Source organism: Telmatherina bonti, assembly GCF_933228915.1.
Source record: "Telmatherina bonti genome assembly, chromosome: 15".
NCBI lineage: Eukaryota > Metazoa > Chordata > Actinopteri > Atheriniformes > Telmatherinidae > Telmatherina > Telmatherina bonti.
Genome location: NC_136613.1, coordinates 15,000,296 through 15,018,332, shown reverse-complemented (window position 1 = coordinate 15,018,332; position 18,037 = coordinate 15,000,296). Strand labels below are relative to the sequence as shown.

Sequence of the window (18,037 nt, the reverse complement as noted above, 5' to 3'; positions counted from 1 at the left end):
GCATGTATACGGGTGGGTGTGTTTGTGGGGGGGTGTTGTGGTATCTGTGGGGGGGGGGGGGGGGGGGGGGGGGTAGTGCCGTGTGTGTGGGGGAGTGGGGTGATGGGTGTATGTGGGGAGTGGCGGTAGTGCATGTATACGGGGGTGTGTGTGTGTGTGTGTGTGGGGGGGGGGGGTGATGGGCAGGGGTGTATGTATGGGGGAGTGGGTGGTGCATGTGTGTGGTGGGTTGGTGGATAAGTGTAGATGTGATGGATGGGGGTGGGGGAGATTTGGATGTGACGTGGGGGTCAGGAGGATGGTTTTGAGGGTGGGCTGAATGTGTGGCTGGGTGGACCTGTATGTGTCGGGAAGTGTGTGTGTGTGTGTGTGGGTGTAGGTGTGTGTGCTGAGACAGTGGCGGATGTGTGTGAAAGTGCCGATGTGTGGACAAGGGGGGACTTCATGTCCCCAGGTGGGGGTGTCCTCTGTGAGTGAGGGGGCGGTGGACAATCGGTCTGGGATTCCCCTTCTGCCGCCCCTCCTCTTCTTTGTCCTCATGCCCCCCTTCTGCGTGTGGTGAGTTGGTCCCCTCTTGGGTCAGTGATGACTCTCTGGTTAGATTCGCCGAAGGCTCTGGTTACGGGTATGGCTGCCCCTGGCTTGTCCTGGTCCTTGGGAGGCCCTGGGATGGGGGGCATGCCTAGTTCTGCTGGCAGCTCGCCTTCTGGAGGAGGGTGAGCTTTCCTCCAGACTTAAATCCCTCGACCCCTCTTCCTCCCCGCTCCCCATCACACACAGGCAGGGTATTGGGAGGTCTGCACGTGGCGCTGGGTGGTGAGAAAGGCCATCAAGGTGGTCTTGATCGCTGCACCCAGCCTCGGCTCACCTCCCAGTTTTAATTACACTTAGACATCAAAACACCAAAACACTGACAACTCACATGATTAGGGGGAAGGGCGAGCGGTGTATGGTGGGCGGGGCTGCTTAGGTGGTCCCTCTCCCAAAACCGCGTGGCACTTCCCTCAATTTTAATTGCAACTAATACATATTTCACAATGAGTCATAAGCGGGGGGGAGGCAGGGGCGATAGGGTCCTCTCATGCCCCTATTCTCGGGGCTTTACGGGGGGGGGGGGGGGGGGGGGGGGGGGGGCGCTGGGAGTGGTGGGCGGTAATTATGGGGGCCCTGATTGGGGCCATCCTGTCCTCTGCCCCCTCTGGGACATCTCACATGGGACATGATGGAGGGGTGAGGTGAGGATGTGTGGGAGTAGGTGTATGGGGTTACAGATGGATGGTGCGGTGGCTGGGGGGGGATTAGGGTTGGGGATATAGGTGGGTAGGGGGGTGAGGGGATAGGGATGTGTGTGGATGAGTAGATGTGTGTGTGTGTGTGGAGGGGTATGTTGGTGGGTGGGTTGTATGTAATGGGGTGTGCCTGTGTTGGAGGAGTGAGGGTGTCTGTGGGGGGGCTGTGGGTGGTGGAGGGGTGTTTGGTGGGGCATGTGTGGTTGGGTAGAAGTAGAGGGATGGGGTGGCGGGGTGTGAGCGTGTGTGGGGGCGTGGTCGGTTGGGGTTTGTGTGACCTGGTATGGGTGAGTGAGTAGAGGTGGGGTGGGGTTGTGTATGTGATGGGAGATGTGTGTGGATGGGGGCTGAGAGGGGAGTGCGTGTTGGGGGAGGGAAGGTATGCATGTTTATGTGTGTGTGGTTTGGTGGTGGGGGGGTGGTGTCCTGTACCCGGGGAGCGCAGCTGGCGCACTGGGGTGCGACCTGCCTGCCGCTAGGTGGTGGTCTGGGGATCCTGGTCCTCCGTCGGTGTGGGCTGTACCCTCTGCCTGTGGGGGCGGGGGGCTGCTCTCGGGCTCTTGGGGCCCTGGGGCCTGCGCTCTGTCTGCCCTGGGTGGCCCGGTGGGATCGGCCCTTGCCGGCCTGGGCCTGCTGGGGCCTGTTCCCCCTGACTGCGGGGGACTCTGGTTGGGGACCTCCTTCGCCACTTCCTGGGCGGATGCATGGCTGGCTCCGGAGTGGGGTGGTTGGGGTCTGTGCCTGGGGGTGACTGTCGGTTACCCGGGTCTCTGGGTTCTCCTGGCCTGCCTCTAGCCCTAGGCGGGCGGGGTCACATTGGCATGATCACTCTTCTCTGAACACGTTCCACTCTAAATGTTCTGCATGAATGTTCTGCATGTGTCACAGTCACTGAGTCATCCAGCAACTTTACAGCAGGTACCTCTCTTTCTGTCTTTTTGATTTAACTTGCTAGTTTCTGGTCCTCCTGATTGTCAATGGTTTTGTTCTCCACAGGGACCATGAATCTAGAGTTGGCTTGTGTGGGTGTATATATTTATGTGTGTGGGTGGGTATGTGTGTGTACATATGTATGTATGTATATGTCTGTATGTATGTGCATGGATATGTATGTGTATATGTATGTATATGTATGTATGTTTGTGTGTATATATATGTATGTATGTATGTATATCTATCTATATATATGTATGTATGTATATACTGTATGTGTGAGTGTATATACATATATATGTAGGTGGGTATGTATGTGCATATACGTGTATGCATTGATCTCTTTTTGTTTTTTATGTTCTCTTTTCTGTTCTGTTTCTGCCCCTTTCCTGTCCTTTCCGGTCAGGTCCAGCAGCATAAACTCTGTAACTAACTATTAACTATTTAATAGTTAGTTAATAATAATAGTTAATAATAGTTAACTATTATCCAAAGCAAATGGAAAAATAAAAGAAGAATCAAGAAATACAAGGGTATCATTACATCTATAAAAGTTCCCCTTGGCAAAATAAATTTGCTCAGCAGAACACAGCATCCAGAACATCAGTCTGCTTGCTTAAATGCTGGACAAGACAAAAAAAAAAAAAAAAAAAAAAAAAAGGAAAACTGGAGATCTTAATTTGCAATATTGCATTGCCATTTTTCATTCACATCAAGGCAGAAACAGCAAACTTGAAATGCACTAAAACATTTTCATAAACTTGCTGCGCTTTGCTGTCAAAGAGAAGAACTTCAGCCTTGCCTTCTGCTCTTGACGTGTCTAAAAAACTGTTTTAATAGATCTCCAAAGGTCCAAAAATTTGCTTAGTATGTCCAACTTTTGCACATCGTCCAATTAACAAACTTTAATGTTAAAGTTAATGTTAATGTTGATATTATAACCCTTTGTACTCTTTATGGTTATGACAAATTTCACACATGACGCATACCTTTAGTAGCCTTGATTTGGACCTGAATCAGCATTTTTCAAACAGGCTTGGGTACACGCTGTGGTACAAACCTCAAGGACGATACAAAATGTTCAGACTCCTCAAACTTGCTTGGCTTTTGAGTCACAATTTTTGAGTTGCATTCATTGAAACAGAAACTTACCGTAAAACACAGGAGTAGAGGCCCACATCCTGAAGGTCTGCAGGTCTGAACCAAATGGCGTCTTCTTCCTTGCTCATGCGAATACCATCGAAAGAAATTGGCTCTTCAAAGTCGCTGTGGCCAAGGCCAGAGCTGCGGTACCACATGAGGCTGAGACCCACACTCTGTGCCTGGCTGTAGTTGGCCCGGATGTAACCATAGAACAGAGCACACTTAAGCCGCACTGGCTCACCCTGTAGCACCCGGTACTTTAGGTAGTCCACTGACCAATCTGTACAACCGTCCACTGCAGAGACACACAAACAGACAGAAGAAAGGTATTTAGCAAAGGATACCACTGATGTAAGAATGCAGTAAGTTAATACATAATAATACACCTCTGTTTGTCTGAGCACATAAAGAAGGGCATTGTAACTTTGACACATATAAACACATACCACAGGCTATATCAGAAATGTTCAATTCAGTCCTATAAGGGCAGCAATCTAACCGGTTTTCAATGTATTCCTGCTTCAACAAACTTGAATAAAATTAAATGAATCTAACTGCCTATCAAGTTCTGCCATTGACTGTAGATAAAAGATGGATGGTGCTTCCATTACATCACTCGTAGGTTTCTGAAGAGCTAAACTGAAGCTCAGTTCCCACCATCTTAGCAGTGTCACAGGTGCCATCGCTCCCAAAAATATAAAAATGGGCAAAGCGATGGAGCGATACAGCGTAGGGGTGGATGATTGACGTCAACCAAACTCTAATCTACCTGTAGCTAAGAGCTAATGAAGCAAACCCAAAGCTAACTGGAACTAACTGGAACTAACTGGAGCTAACCAGCTAACGTATGTAGGTAGGCTCTGCCTTCTTGTAGCAGATATCGGCTACCTGTCAATCAAAAGGACACACCCCCTATTTTGCCAAATTTCAAAATGAAATTGGTTATAAACGGATGAGTTATAAAAACATTTACTCCCTCCACAGTTGTCATGGAGGTAAACCTGACCTATTACACCTAAAATGTTTTTTATGTTGCAGGCTGTAAACATGTTTATTTCTGCTGTGAAGTTGGCCTTATTAACATGTGAGTCTATGGGCATTTGCCCTGTTTTGGAGCCTCTTGCAGATGAAGCGTGAACAACTTGCATAAACAACTTTTGATTGCTACTTGGGTTTTTCACAAAGACTCATTCGTTTGAGCCAGCTGTGAATGAGCAAGGACACAACAAAAACCTGGATTGCGGCCCAGGTAGAACCAAATTGAGTCGCTCTGCCGTAGGCTTTGGTCTGTTGTGATTTCAGAGTAAATCAGTCATGATATTCTTTTCAGTGTCTTTGATGGCATTTGCTTCTGTCCATTTTATGTTGTTATAGACAATTTACTTTTATACAGCTGAACAGAAATATTACACATCCTCACACAACGGTTTAAGGCCAAATGAGGTGAAGATCACTAGGTCATAAACCACTTACAATAAGCCTTCTTATTTATTAGGAAAGTACTCGTACTAGTACCAACACACTGAGCCAAACCGGTCAACTCTTTCATGTTGTGCACTAAACCAAAGTATAGATTTACACATATATATATATATATGTATATATATATATATATATATATATATATATATATATATATATATATATATATATATATATATATATATATATATATATTATCCCACTCCCACTATCTTGATGTTGCACACACATTCAGGGTGTGTGCAACCTTGGCTTCAACGGAGACTGCTTAGACACTCACAGGCAATATTCAAACATGCAACCACTGTGACATTTAGGAATTAACTGTAAAATATCTTCAAAATGATGCCAGGCACCTTCAAATGCTGCAGATTTACCACAGCACCGTCTCTTGCTACAAGGTTTGCTCATGGATTGGGAATATGCCTCAAGCTCTATCAAGAAAAATGTCCTTTTTATTCATTTTTTAACAGCTCTGCAGCTCAGCAATCATTCATAAAGTAGTTTAACCAAGATGTCTGAATAGGTTGCGCAACGGTGAAAGAAGAGTATAGCTTAAGAATGTGCGATGAAACATACCACACGCAAGAAAAAGGAAAGCAGTATCTCTCTAGTTTGATCTTTTCAATACGTGGTCCTACTTCAGTTGCTACAGCATAACAAGGTGAAGAAGAAAAGAGGGAGTGGGCCCGAGGGCATAGTTTTTTAAGACATTTGACAAAAATCAAAGACCTAAAACCCCCTCAGGCATAGGGGTCTGTTCTTATTCCAGAAAGCAAGTTTCTCTCATGTCCAAAGCCGCTGGATTTTAACCTATGGTCAGCTATCAGTCTCTGACTAATTTGCTAACATTTGTTCATCCAGCAGGTGTGCATTCGAGAATATGCAAGTGTAACTGGAGAGACTGGAAGAAGGAGACAGAAGTAGTGATGCTGTGGTGAGATAAAGTAATAAGAACCCTGCTGTGTGCCAGTCTGTGAGTGATACAGAGCCTCACAGGGACAGCTATGCTTGTAATTAATACTCTTAATTACCAGGGAGGTAATGTGTGTCTTTGTGTGTGTGTGTTTTCATCAGTGAGCATTCCCTATACGAATGGTTGTCTGCCTAATTATGTCAGTAATTACCAGTAGGTTTTGCCACAAAATGTGTGTGCGCTTCCACACATATGAATGTGAGAGAAACAGAGTGTGTGTGCATGAGAGTTCATGGGATGATGTGTGAAATGCTGTCAAATCAACACGTTTAATGATCAAACCAGAGTCCTATAGATGCAAAGAGGCATGTATGTACTCACATTTGTTCATTCCTTACAGAATGAATCCTGCTCATTTTAACTGATGTGCCTCTTTAACATTATTAGCAATAATTCTAGTACTGAAGACAGACCTTTCAGAAGAATGATAAAGAATTTATATGACCGAAAATATTTTTAAAAAAAATCCTTCTCTGTTATTATTTTAGAAGAAAATATGAAGATAATGAGTCTAAGGTGAGTTTCCATTGAAGTAAGTTCTCTGAATATCAATCTGCTAATCAAAAAGAACGACAGAGGTTTCATTCATCTTTTTATCACCCTCTACACTGCGAATGGATGTGACCTTGGTGTTAGGCTCAAAGTATTCATTACACCCCATTTGCCACAAAAAAAACTGCTCATCTTAACAAGCTGTCCCTCTGATAAACAATGAACAAAATGTTTTATCCAATGGCAGCATACCTATCGTTTCCATTGACCAAGCAACTCCACATGCACCCAAACATGTACATGCTAACACATGCACAAATAAGGAGACCTTTCATTCTTTACAGACATCCCAAAGGGAGTTGTCTGATGCAGTGGCCTTTTGTGGGGGTAAACCATATTTACGTCTGAGACTCAAAACGGTTTTATCAACTCAATTAGAGTCTGACATTTCCCACATCCCCATGCTAGGCCGGAAAATCAATGCTTCCCGCTGGAGGAATACTGCAGTCCCCACCTTTCACTCCCTCTCTGCTGACAGCTCACATATAACTACACACACTCAGAGGATCTCTCCGTTTTCCACCCTGCACTTCTGGGACATCAAGGATTTGTAGCGATTTTGCTCAGCCACTCTTCGACAAGCCTGTGCTGTGAAGGATGTTTCCATATGGGCATGTTCCCATGTGGCTGTCAGTCTTAGGAATTTTACTGCAGCGCTGCAATCTGCAGCACTCTTTTACCTACCAGTGTTACTCTAAAGCTGCCACGTCACATGATGTATAGGGGATAGGTACAGTATAGCTGGTGCAAGAAAATACCAAGGTGGGAATGTCGAGTTACAGGATATGGGCATATGTGTGTGTGTGTGTGTGTGTGTGTGTGTGTGTGTCACAGAAACCTTATTACATTCTGCATCAGGGCAAACCTGTCCGTCTTTGTGTGACACTAAACCGAGCCAATAAATACAGACCCCTGAGCTTGAATAAATTTACTCACATACACACTCACGGAGCAGCACAAACAAACAAATGCACACTCACAACAACCCTAGTCTCAGATCACAAAGTGGGCTCCGTGTCACCTGAGTAAACTCCTACTTCTTTTCCCTTCATTATCATATTCCCATGATCCCTTTGCAACATTATATTGCTCCATTGTGCTTCCTACTTACATGCTTTCCCTCACTCTCCAGTTGCCCTCAGCAGTCAGCCTCTCCTCTCTCACCTCTACCTGCTCTCCTAATGAAGTGTAATTATCAGATGCTGGGTGGGCGGCAGGGTTCTTGCAGGCCAAGAAGATGTTCAATGATCTATATATGGATACAGATACTTAATAACTTTCTCATTAACTGTCTCATTTTCTTTCTCTCCTCCTCAGTTGCCACCCACTCCGCAGTTTACAATGTGTACATGACTCCATCTCCATCCTCCTAACCATACAACTCATCCTTCTAGATTTTTTTCCTCCACTCCTGCTTACTATTTAGGGGATTCAACTTGATCTGTAGAATAATGAGTGGTTCCTATATTGATGCATTGTTGTGAGGAATTCATTTTCATATGAAACAGATTACCTTACATAATAAACACATTGTATAATAAGTAAAAGCAAAGACTGAAGAATGATAATCATGATCAGCTTGCTTTGGCACTGACAAATTATAAACAATGGCTTCTTCCTTGTTCTGGTTTACAAGTGTGTGCATGAAAGATGACAAAGAACTCAGAAAACGAGGTAAGGGTCGGACAAGGTAAAACGACACCTTATCATTTTTTAGTAAATTAGTCAATTCCCACAAGTGGTACTAAGTGTCCTTTACACAGATACAAATTATATCTGAAGATCACTCTCATTATAGCCTTCACAATGTGCTCAATTAAGAATAAGCTTGTTGTGTTTGGCTTGTTGATTGGCTATCATCCTCTCAATTCAGTTGAAGACGAGCAGTATCTGAACCTGCTGAATTCCAGCTGTCTTTGTACTTCACCACCTGCGACTTCTTAGCCAAAAGAAGTTCCTCTGAGTTTGGACGCTTGTAGTTGGTTTGCTGACTTCTTAAATTTGTGTACATTAAGTGTAAAAAAGTAGTACAGTAAGTGGCACAGTAGTAGTAGGAGAGAATCTACTCTTTACTTCTAAATCAGGGGTGTCCAAAGCTGGTCCTTGAAAACCGATGTCCTGCAGGTCTTTGATGTATCCGACATACCTGGCTCACATTAATAGGATCCAACAGCCAATGAAGTTCTCCATAGGGACTTATTCATTTTAGCCAGGTGTGTTGGAGCAGGGATGGAGCATGGAAAACCTGCAGGATTGTGGCCCTTGAGGACCAGATCTGGAAACCCCTGTTCTAAATGGTCCATAACCATAAAGACATTTCTAAATGGCTCATCAGCATTTGTATTCTGTCACTTCTCTTCTGTTGGTTGAGTTCAACGGCAAAGTATCATTGTGAAATTAAATTAGCCAAAAAGAGGTGCAGATTCTGCAATCACTTCCCGCTCACTGGCTAAAGGGTGAGGCAGCGAGATAATCATGCATTTTGGAAACTGAGCTGTCACAAGTGAGCTAGCATTTATTATTTTGTTCACTCACACAAGAAAACTACAGCATCTGGGTGAAACTATGGAAACACCACATGGAGATTCAACCATTTTAATGCCATTGAGTTGACACATCTTTCCTAAAGTGAACTGTAAAAACTGTAACTGTAAAACACATTGTCATCTTGAAAATTGCTGCAACATCAGCAGTCCAATCTTTCATTGACGGAATAAGTAAATGTCTTTTTTTTTTATATAGTTCATTGGCCTTATTGGTAGATTTGTGATTTGTTAATGAATTTTGCTTTTTGGGAGACTCAGGTTAATTTTCTTAGCAACTCTATTGTTTTAGTATTCCAAATGCCATATTTGTTGCTTTATAATATTAAGCAAACCAAAACAGCAGGTAAGCAGCTTGAAGAATATATAACCCTACCAAACTCTGCCCCATCACTGGTTTTTCCAAACTGTAATATATTTTTGTGCATCTAAGATGACTGTTTCATACTTACTCTCAGAAATACAGGCAGGTAAATGTTAAAAACACAGGCCAGTGGTTGCTGACATTGTAGTATTTGTAATGAGTTACCCTGAGGAGCCATAATTCAGCCACACACAGGGAGTTCTGGACAAATGACCAGTTTATTGGTGGAGGAGTATGAATAGAAGATCAGTCCAGGGGAGTGGTCTGCAGAAGAAACCAGGCAACAGCTGGGAGGTAAACAGGATGGCAAAATACTCATCCAGGCAAAGACAAGGCTCAGAGATCCAAAGACAGGCAGGGTCGGTAACCAGAAGATCCGAAAGGTAGCGGTATCCGTCGAGGGCAAGGCAAGGAGGGTAATCCAGGGGCATGAAGCAGAGGGTCAGCAACTGAGGAACAATCCGTAGAACGCTGGAACAAAACTAGACATAGGTCTGATTATTATCTGGCAGAAAAGGAGGGATTGGAGGGAGCTTAAGTAGGCAGTGAGAGAAAAGGAAACCAGGTGAACTGAATGAGGTAGCAGAGGCAATTAGGAAGCCAGCAGGTGGATCGAGTAATCAATGATGAGCGCCAGGAAATCAGGGTGGCAAAAACATGACAAGTATTTACACAAACAAGTCTGCCAAACTACATATTTTTCTGCTTGCTCAATCTTCTAGAGAGCCTTATGCAAACATTGCATAACATTTACGTCTCATGCACAAAATTGACAATGGACGGCACCAGATACTCAAGGATCAACACACCTTTCAACCTCAGCAACACATCCAATGAAGGAAGCGAGTACTAGTCGGTCAGTTAGAAAAGGCGCCAAGACTGCTTTAGCTATCCAAGGAAACAAGTTTGACTTGCAGCAATATTTTGAACGCTATCAACCTAATGGAGGCATTCAGAAGTGAGTTCACCTAATTCATACTATAAATAATTGGGTATACTCTGTTATGATGTGGTACTGTTATGATGTGGTGGTTTGCTTTTTCCTTGGTTCTGGGTTCCTGTTTTATTTTGGTAGTATTTCCTGTTTGGTTCCCTTGTTTGTTTGTTTAGCTTTATTGATTTCCCGGTCATTGAGTTCACCTGCGTTCACTTAGTTAATTTGCTTCACCTGTTTCTTGTTTGGTTTTTCTGTGTATTTATACCCCTCGGTTTCAGTTGTGTTTGTTGGTTCATTGTCATTCTGTTAATTGTCATTTTGTTGCTCTGCCCTGCGAATAAACCTGAGTTCTGTAGACTGGCGCCCCGACTCCTGCATTTGGGTCCACCTCCCTCCAGCCACTGTAACATACTCTGCATACCTGTTTATATCCTACGATCTACAACTTCACATAGGTCAATCTTGCTCAACATAAATGTGTTGTAAATAAAATGCACAAACAATTCATTCATTTAGTGATAAAAAAAAAACCCATAAAAAAGATTTTGTGCTTGGCCAATGTGGTTGAGTTGATAGAAAAATGGCAAAGTGCAGTGGACAGACATAGCAAATAAATGGAGACCTAAATGTATTTTAAAATGGTGGCAGCAATCTAACGCATTTGTATAATAGCACTCAACTAGGGGACGAGTTCTGCAAATTGTTTATCCCTATGTATCCTAAATCTTAATACTTGTATGACAGATGTGGATAGAAATGCATATTAATTTGACTTTTATTAAAACTTATTCATTTGGAAGAGACATTTATGTAAAGAATGGACTATTTATAGTAAGTGGTTAGATATGGATGAGAGGATTCTGCTTGTAGAATTAATCCTCCCACAAATACAGTGATGAAAATAAGATATGAAAATAATGCACATTAAGTAGGAAATACTGTGCGAGAGGAATGACACACTGCCAGGGTATTAGCAGAGTATTAGTGAGAAAATTCTGCTTATCCAAAAATCGGTTCTCTGTATACCTGCATGATTATGACATAGCAAGTCAGATGATGGAAGCAGTTGTGTGTTGCAAATCCTCTCATTAGTGATGAGGCTGACTTAGTGCAATTACTTATTCATTCACCTTTGTTCAATGGTAGTTGAAGTTTTTCTTTTCAGCTTAAAAAAAAACCCAACAATATTCTGCTATTTAAAATGCTCTTTATATGAAAAGGTGTGCATAAACAGCACAATCAGATCAAAATATTAGACATTAACTGACTTCTGATTAAGTCCATAAAGTGTAAGACTAGTTACCAGTCCGTACCAGCAACATACCAGCTGAAATGCTGAGGCTAGATGCAATATCCATACAATATGGAGAAAAATGTACAGAATGGAGAGGAAAACAAACTTTTAGATTACCTGCAAAAATGGTAGGTCTTATTTTTGGCTTAAGTTTATATCTGACTGTTTATGTGTGTGGTTCATTGAGACTTGACAAGGCATTGATTCATATTAACACTAGTTTTTTTTTTTTTTTTTTTTTTACTGTAAAGTAATCATTTTTAATTGTATTGTATCAAAAGCGCTTCAAAGTTTTCATGAAATCTGAAACATTGCACCTGTATTATGTCACACAACTCTGCATTTATGACTGCCTGCAATGGGAACACCAACCTGATCACACTTTCTTCCATCGTGTTCCTAAATGCATGAAGAATCAAAATCTTCATATAACCCCCCTTTTCTGTACCCCTCCATAACTCCCTGTCCAAAAGTCATTCTCTTTTTTCACAGTTTACCATTATTCATTTATATGCAAATGAGGAAGAGTAGCCTACAGATAATTTCTTTCTAAATATGGCAAACAACCGTTGCTCTTTATCCACTAAACAGTGTTAGACAGAGACTATTTTACTTTGAATGCATTTACCTTCTGCCCTTTCTTTTACTTTCTATCACAGCTGCATAACAGAGTGGCTGAAATTTACCGGGAAATGAATTATCTTCTAAATTCCCCAGTAATACTATTAATATGTTTAATCTAAAAGTATATATTTTTTTCTTTATTTTTGTAGAGAAGTGCCATGCCTGCAATTGTTTGTTTTGATGCTGCTATCTTGAGATAACAAGTTAACAGTCCTGCTATCTCAATATCATAAAGATTGTTTTCCCATTAAAGGTTTGTTTATCTTGAGAATTTTTTTTTTTTTTATCCTTGAGAAAACCACTTATTGTTACCCGTTATTACAAGATAAAGGTTTGGTTCCCTGTGGTTACTTGTGAGCATGATATGATCAGGTTGAGCCTGAAAATGAGTGGTTTGTGTAATATCTGACACATATTGTTAATTGGCACAGTTGGGGAAAATCAATAAGAGTAAATTGCAGGTATGAATGCATTATTCTGTTTGGTCCATATCAATGGTTTTCCTTTACCTGAGTAATTATATGCACAATACATCAATCAGTCAAAAGTGGTGGTCCAATTAACCTGTGATGTCTATGACTAATCTCCACTGGTCATTGCTTAAAACCTTCCTTTTTGACAAATCTTGCGAGTTTGCCATCCCTTTGTGATGCTGCCCAGTGGTTAGGCAGCAGAGAAACATCCCATGTTGCACTGAGTACTTTTTTCCATTTATTTCTCTGTGATCTTTTGTTTCCATGTATAAATTTACGTATAAAAGTATTAACTTGTATTTCTCTTCTTCTATCTCAGCTGTCTCCCTGGCAAAAAGCAGTGAAACTTGTTGACCCTTTATTCCTGCCCCCTCCACCTCCAACTGATAGAGACAGATGGCTCCTGGCCCTGAGCAGGTTCTGCTGGAAGCTTTCTCTTCTTAACAGGGAGTCTTTTCCTTCCACTGTTGCCCACAACCCAGTGCATGCTCCAGATGGATTAAAAAGAATATTCAAAGATGTATAACAAGGTCTTCTTTTTTTTTTTAATCACTATTTGTTTCTTGAACACAGTATAAAGAGTCTTTACAAACTGGACTAATTTGGATTTGTTTTAACTGGATCAGAAGGACTTCTCATGAAATGAATGTGTCTGTAAAGTGCTTTAAGATTACTTTATCGTGGATTGGAACTATATAAATAAAACAAGACTGAATAGTACTAAATAGGTCTGAATAGTTCCAATTCATGCTTCTCTTAGGTTCTTACTTTGACATTTTACAGTTTTTTACACTGCACCTCTAAGAATTTGAAATACTAAATATTTCCATGAACTTGGACTTAAACAAACATTCAGAAATACGAAGCTAAACCTTTTTTGAGCTTCCAGGACTACGTAGCATAAAGCATTTAGAAGCGTGACCAAGGTTAGAGAGGTAAGATCACAACCATCACTGAGTATATTAAGTAGTTCATGGACCAAGAACAAAGCTGAAGAAAGATGTTATTCTTGGTTTCTTGGTAGAGCAGATGGATGAGCCTCTACCTGGATCATTAAAGGACAGAGGTCACCTCTTTGAGTCACGCAGCAGCAAGGCAGAAGAGAGGTACCAGTGGAGGCCTGTACTGGATCATTAAGGATATGCTTGTTTGACCTTTTCCAGGTAGAAAATGGAGTGAAAATCAAGTCCCAAACCTTCTGTTTCTTTGGAAAATATCAGTTGCACAGAACATTCAGCATTTTACAAGGCCATGGCTTTCCTGGTTCACTACATTACTATAGTTCTTGCTTGGCTTCACTTTTGCAAATTAATTCAGTTTTTCTTTCATTTTTGAGCTTCATAATGAGGATATAATATTTGGGTTTATATGAAAGTTTGAACAAAACAGTGAGAGGCCAAAGTAGAATTTAGTTGTCAATTTGAGCATCCTATTTGCTGCAATTCTTAAAAGGTAGAACTAATAAATACATTACAGATTGTTTTTAATATGTTTGACTAATTATATAATATTGCAATTATTCTAAGGAAGATAAACCAGATCATTCTGCTGTTACAGATTCTGATTTAAAGTTCAATAACATTTCGGATTGAATGAAAACATATTAGTTCATCAACAAAATAAATCCTGAGGTATATGTATACATTTAAAAAAGAAGGCACATGTAGTGTAGGTTTAGATATCTCCCAGAGTGTAAAAAAAGTACCCATGCACATTGTTATAAGTGGGAATGTGGAAAGAGAGAAACAAAAATAGACAGACAGACAAGTGAGACTAATAGAATGTGACATATGGTCTGCAAACCAGAGAAGCATCATGTCTGTCTGCCATTCAGCAATTACAAAACTGCCAATGAAAATCTCAGTGCCAAACTTGGAATATGTCCCCACCGCTTTGTTTTTTTCTTGCCCCAATTTGGTTGGTTGGCTGTCCAAAGAAATATGAAGTCCCGAGAAGTACCAAATAATTTACATTTTGTTTCTTGTAAAAACTTGTGGTTAACAAGTGCTGAAAAGAATCATCTTTTTTCCTGATTGCAGTCACTGTCAATTCGCATTCATCAGCTTGCATGAAATACTCAAAAAGGTCTGATACAAAGAAAGATATCAGGTAAAGATATGTTTAGTAATAGGGAAAAAAATGATGAAAAAGTAAAGGAAAGTAAGCTGTGGGATTTATGATGACTAATTTTGCTCTGTTTGCCAACAAGGTGAGCAGCTGCAGCAGCAGATGTGATGAATAAATTATAGAAGCCTTAAACAATGAAACTAAGTTGCCAAATATAGTTTAATAACAGACTTGAGCTGCAGCCCACAGAAGAACTGACGTAAACCATTACTTACTCTTACATAGCTCCACATTATGGTAGCTGTAGTCTGCTTTCAATACCAAAGAGCATGACTTTTCTTTATACTGAAATATAACGGTATTATAACACCAACTGCAATATCTACAGGAAACAATGCAATATTATACAAACCCATAACTTTAAGTTGTCTGAGTATTGGGCATAAAGATTAGGTTGAGTTCTGTATATAACTGCTTCCCAAGGCATTTCATCATGGGGCACATATACTGTGCAGTAGCAGGACTTTTTGCATTATGACACTAGTTTGTTGGCCAAATAAGCCATGAAAGATTGAAAGAAGGAAGCAGAAACTGCAGCTTGCACAGTCAGCTTCGTCAGTTCCTGGTGTCAAGGTATATAATGGTTTAAAAGTCATGTCTTTAAAAGCATTAACATTTCTATGAAACCATCTTAAAACAAACGTAAAGGACAGGGATTAGTGTGAGCTGTCGTTCTGTTGTGTCTGAATTAGGAGGAATCCTTTATTGTTCATCCCAATTGTAAAAAATAAAGATACAAAGCTGTTTTTTTTCTGGGAGTTAAAAGGAAAAAAAAAAATAAAACCATAAAGTTTCGTTTTGGAAGATGAAGGTAATTTAGCATGCAGGAGCTTGTGAAGATGGTAAGCAGTGGTTCCCAACCTATTTTCCTTAAGGACCCCTTTCATGCACGTACCGAAAAGCCTTGGACCCCTGACCCCACCCCATGCTGAAACCATGCTTGGTTTTATGCTTTCAAAAGTGGGATTTTCACCATAAACAATATATTCTGGCAAAGGCCTGTAACAGTTAATGTTAAATAACACACAACTTTTCTTCTGTTTCTTAAAATAGGGACAATGTGTGGACATTAATCACAATGACTCTGAATGTTCAAAAGCCTCAGGGACCTCCTGTGCTCTTCGGGGACCCCCTTGGGAGGTCCTAGACCCCAGCTTGGGAACCACTGTGCATCTCATTACTCAATGTCACATAAAGGTAAGATCAACTTGAAATGAACATTTGCATGCATCTATGAGTAACATTTTACAGCACAGATGAAAAATATAGTCTTCTAATGCTTAACAGTGCAAATGTTAATTCACAGACAGAGAAGATCAGAGAAGAAGTAACTGTGTGAAATGGGTGCTTTTCCTTTGATTTGATAATTAAATATAGCCAGTGTCATTTGAATTCTTGTGTTTAACTTCCCCACTGTTGGTTACTTTCAAAATGACAACATTGTTGTAAAATATCTTGCTGGGTGTCTGGTAGCTTTGCTGACGTGGTATCGGACAGAGACAGACCATGAGTGTGTATGATAATGAATCACACATAAGTTGCCAAACACACTTGTTCCAGTCTGTTTTGTATGTATGCATCGATGCTTAGATGGCAGTTTTAGGCGTTATTTGTTTATTTACTAAATCAGGTAGGTCATATATACATGTTACATGTCTGAATGTATTTGGCTATAGTCTATAAAAATGTTTCACATATCTCTATGTCACTGATGTTAAAGTTTTCTTTGGGGGTTGGACAATTTGTTGTACTTCTGTGAATCAGTTAGATGCTACTTCTGCTGGCATTTATGCGGACATCAGCAAGAAAGGAGACAAAAGCGTTCAAAGGGACATGGCTGAGACAGCAGAGACAATGGCAGCCAGAACTGCTCCCAGAATTAGACACTGCAGGTAATGTTGCATCAGGGATGGAGTAGAGCTGATGATTTTGGTTATATTAGCTGAGGAATACTTTGAAACATGAACTAGATGACTTGTTGCTCTTTGTTTAATCTGATTCAGGAACCACAACTCAGATCTTCGCCCTGCGATGGACTGGCGAGCTGTCCAGGGTGTACCGTGCCTTTCACCCAAAAACTGCTGGAATAGGCTCCAGCTTCCCCGCAACCCTTCATGGGATTAAGCGGTTAGGATAATGAATGAATGAATGAACTCCATGTTTAATCAAACAAAAACTCCTACAATGATTAGCCATAGAATGGAAAGTATAGAAACTGGTTGAAATGACTATGTTAACTTTACCTCCCTAACCATATTGTCTACCCTATAACTACAAGGCCAACATTACTTACTAAGATTGTATAATTTGTGTAGGCTGCAAAAACTAAATGCTAACATTTTAATATTTTGCTGACAAAATAGGTCAAACAAACATATCTGTGACATTTTGGTTACGAATCAGACGCTGTGCATGTCCTTCCAAACAGAACTAGTTTTGAAACAGCAGGTATTGCTTCTTAGCGTCATTCACTCTGTCCCTGCAAGACCTTTAAATCTGGAAAAAAAAAAAAAAAAGGCACTTGACAATTAGGTTCTCCTGCATAATATGTCCAAGTGGCTAATTATCATAAGGAAATGTAACATATTATATTGTTAACATGTAACAACCTTACATAGATGCCCAATAACAAGCCTAAGGCTTAGAACATTCCTCAATTTGTCCTTACTTTTACAAACCCCCCTCCGCTTGGCTAAAACAACACTTGTATAAACTATATATTTCTGCTGAAAATATAACTAATATGCTTTCAATTCAATGAGGAGTCAAGTCTTCTAGTCACAGATGCCAAATTTTCAGCCAAAGTTTCAGCTCACAGAATCACAAGAGTCCTTGCACTTCTCTTGACTTTTTCCAACTCCTCATCCACTGCACTGCTAAGCACCACTGACTTTGTGAGAAATCTTCACAGACAATTCACCAGTCGTACATCTAGAACACTGTAAAGCTATAGCACTGTAAAGTCCCACTACTTCCTTTTTCATTCTGTTGCCTAGCAACGAGCCTTACTTTTGACCTCCTTATGTAGTTTCCTCTTTATTCAACTTTTCAATATACATAAATATATATATATATATATATATATATAAATGCTTACAGTCTTTATGCTTGTGTGTGTGTGTGTTTGTTTATTCATAGTTATAATTCTTGTACCCTATATTAGAGTACAAGAATTAAATGAGATCTACCATTTCTCTGAAGCTTGCTTTGTTATTTTGTCTGCCTGATGTTATTTGTTGTTCTTGCAACTGTAAATTGTGCTGTAATGCAAAACAGTGCTACGTTAAACTACTGAACCTG

The 18,037-nt window shown here is 40.8% G+C and overlaps 1 protein-coding gene across 1 annotated transcript in view; it reads right to left on the bottom strand.

The window, feature by feature from the left end:
• The window catches only part of il1rapl1a (interleukin 1 receptor accessory protein-like 1a), a gene marked incomplete at both ends in the record, with an annotated part of 175,019 nt that overhangs the window by 112,004 nt on the left and 44,978 nt on the right, over positions 1–18,037 (bottom strand). Inside the window, one exon of the mRNA XM_079254164.1 lies at positions 3,375–3,660. Coding sequence (XP_079110290.1) covers positions 3,375–3,660 — 286 coding nt within the window. The remainder of the gene's footprint in view (positions 1–3,374; positions 3,661–18,037) is intronic.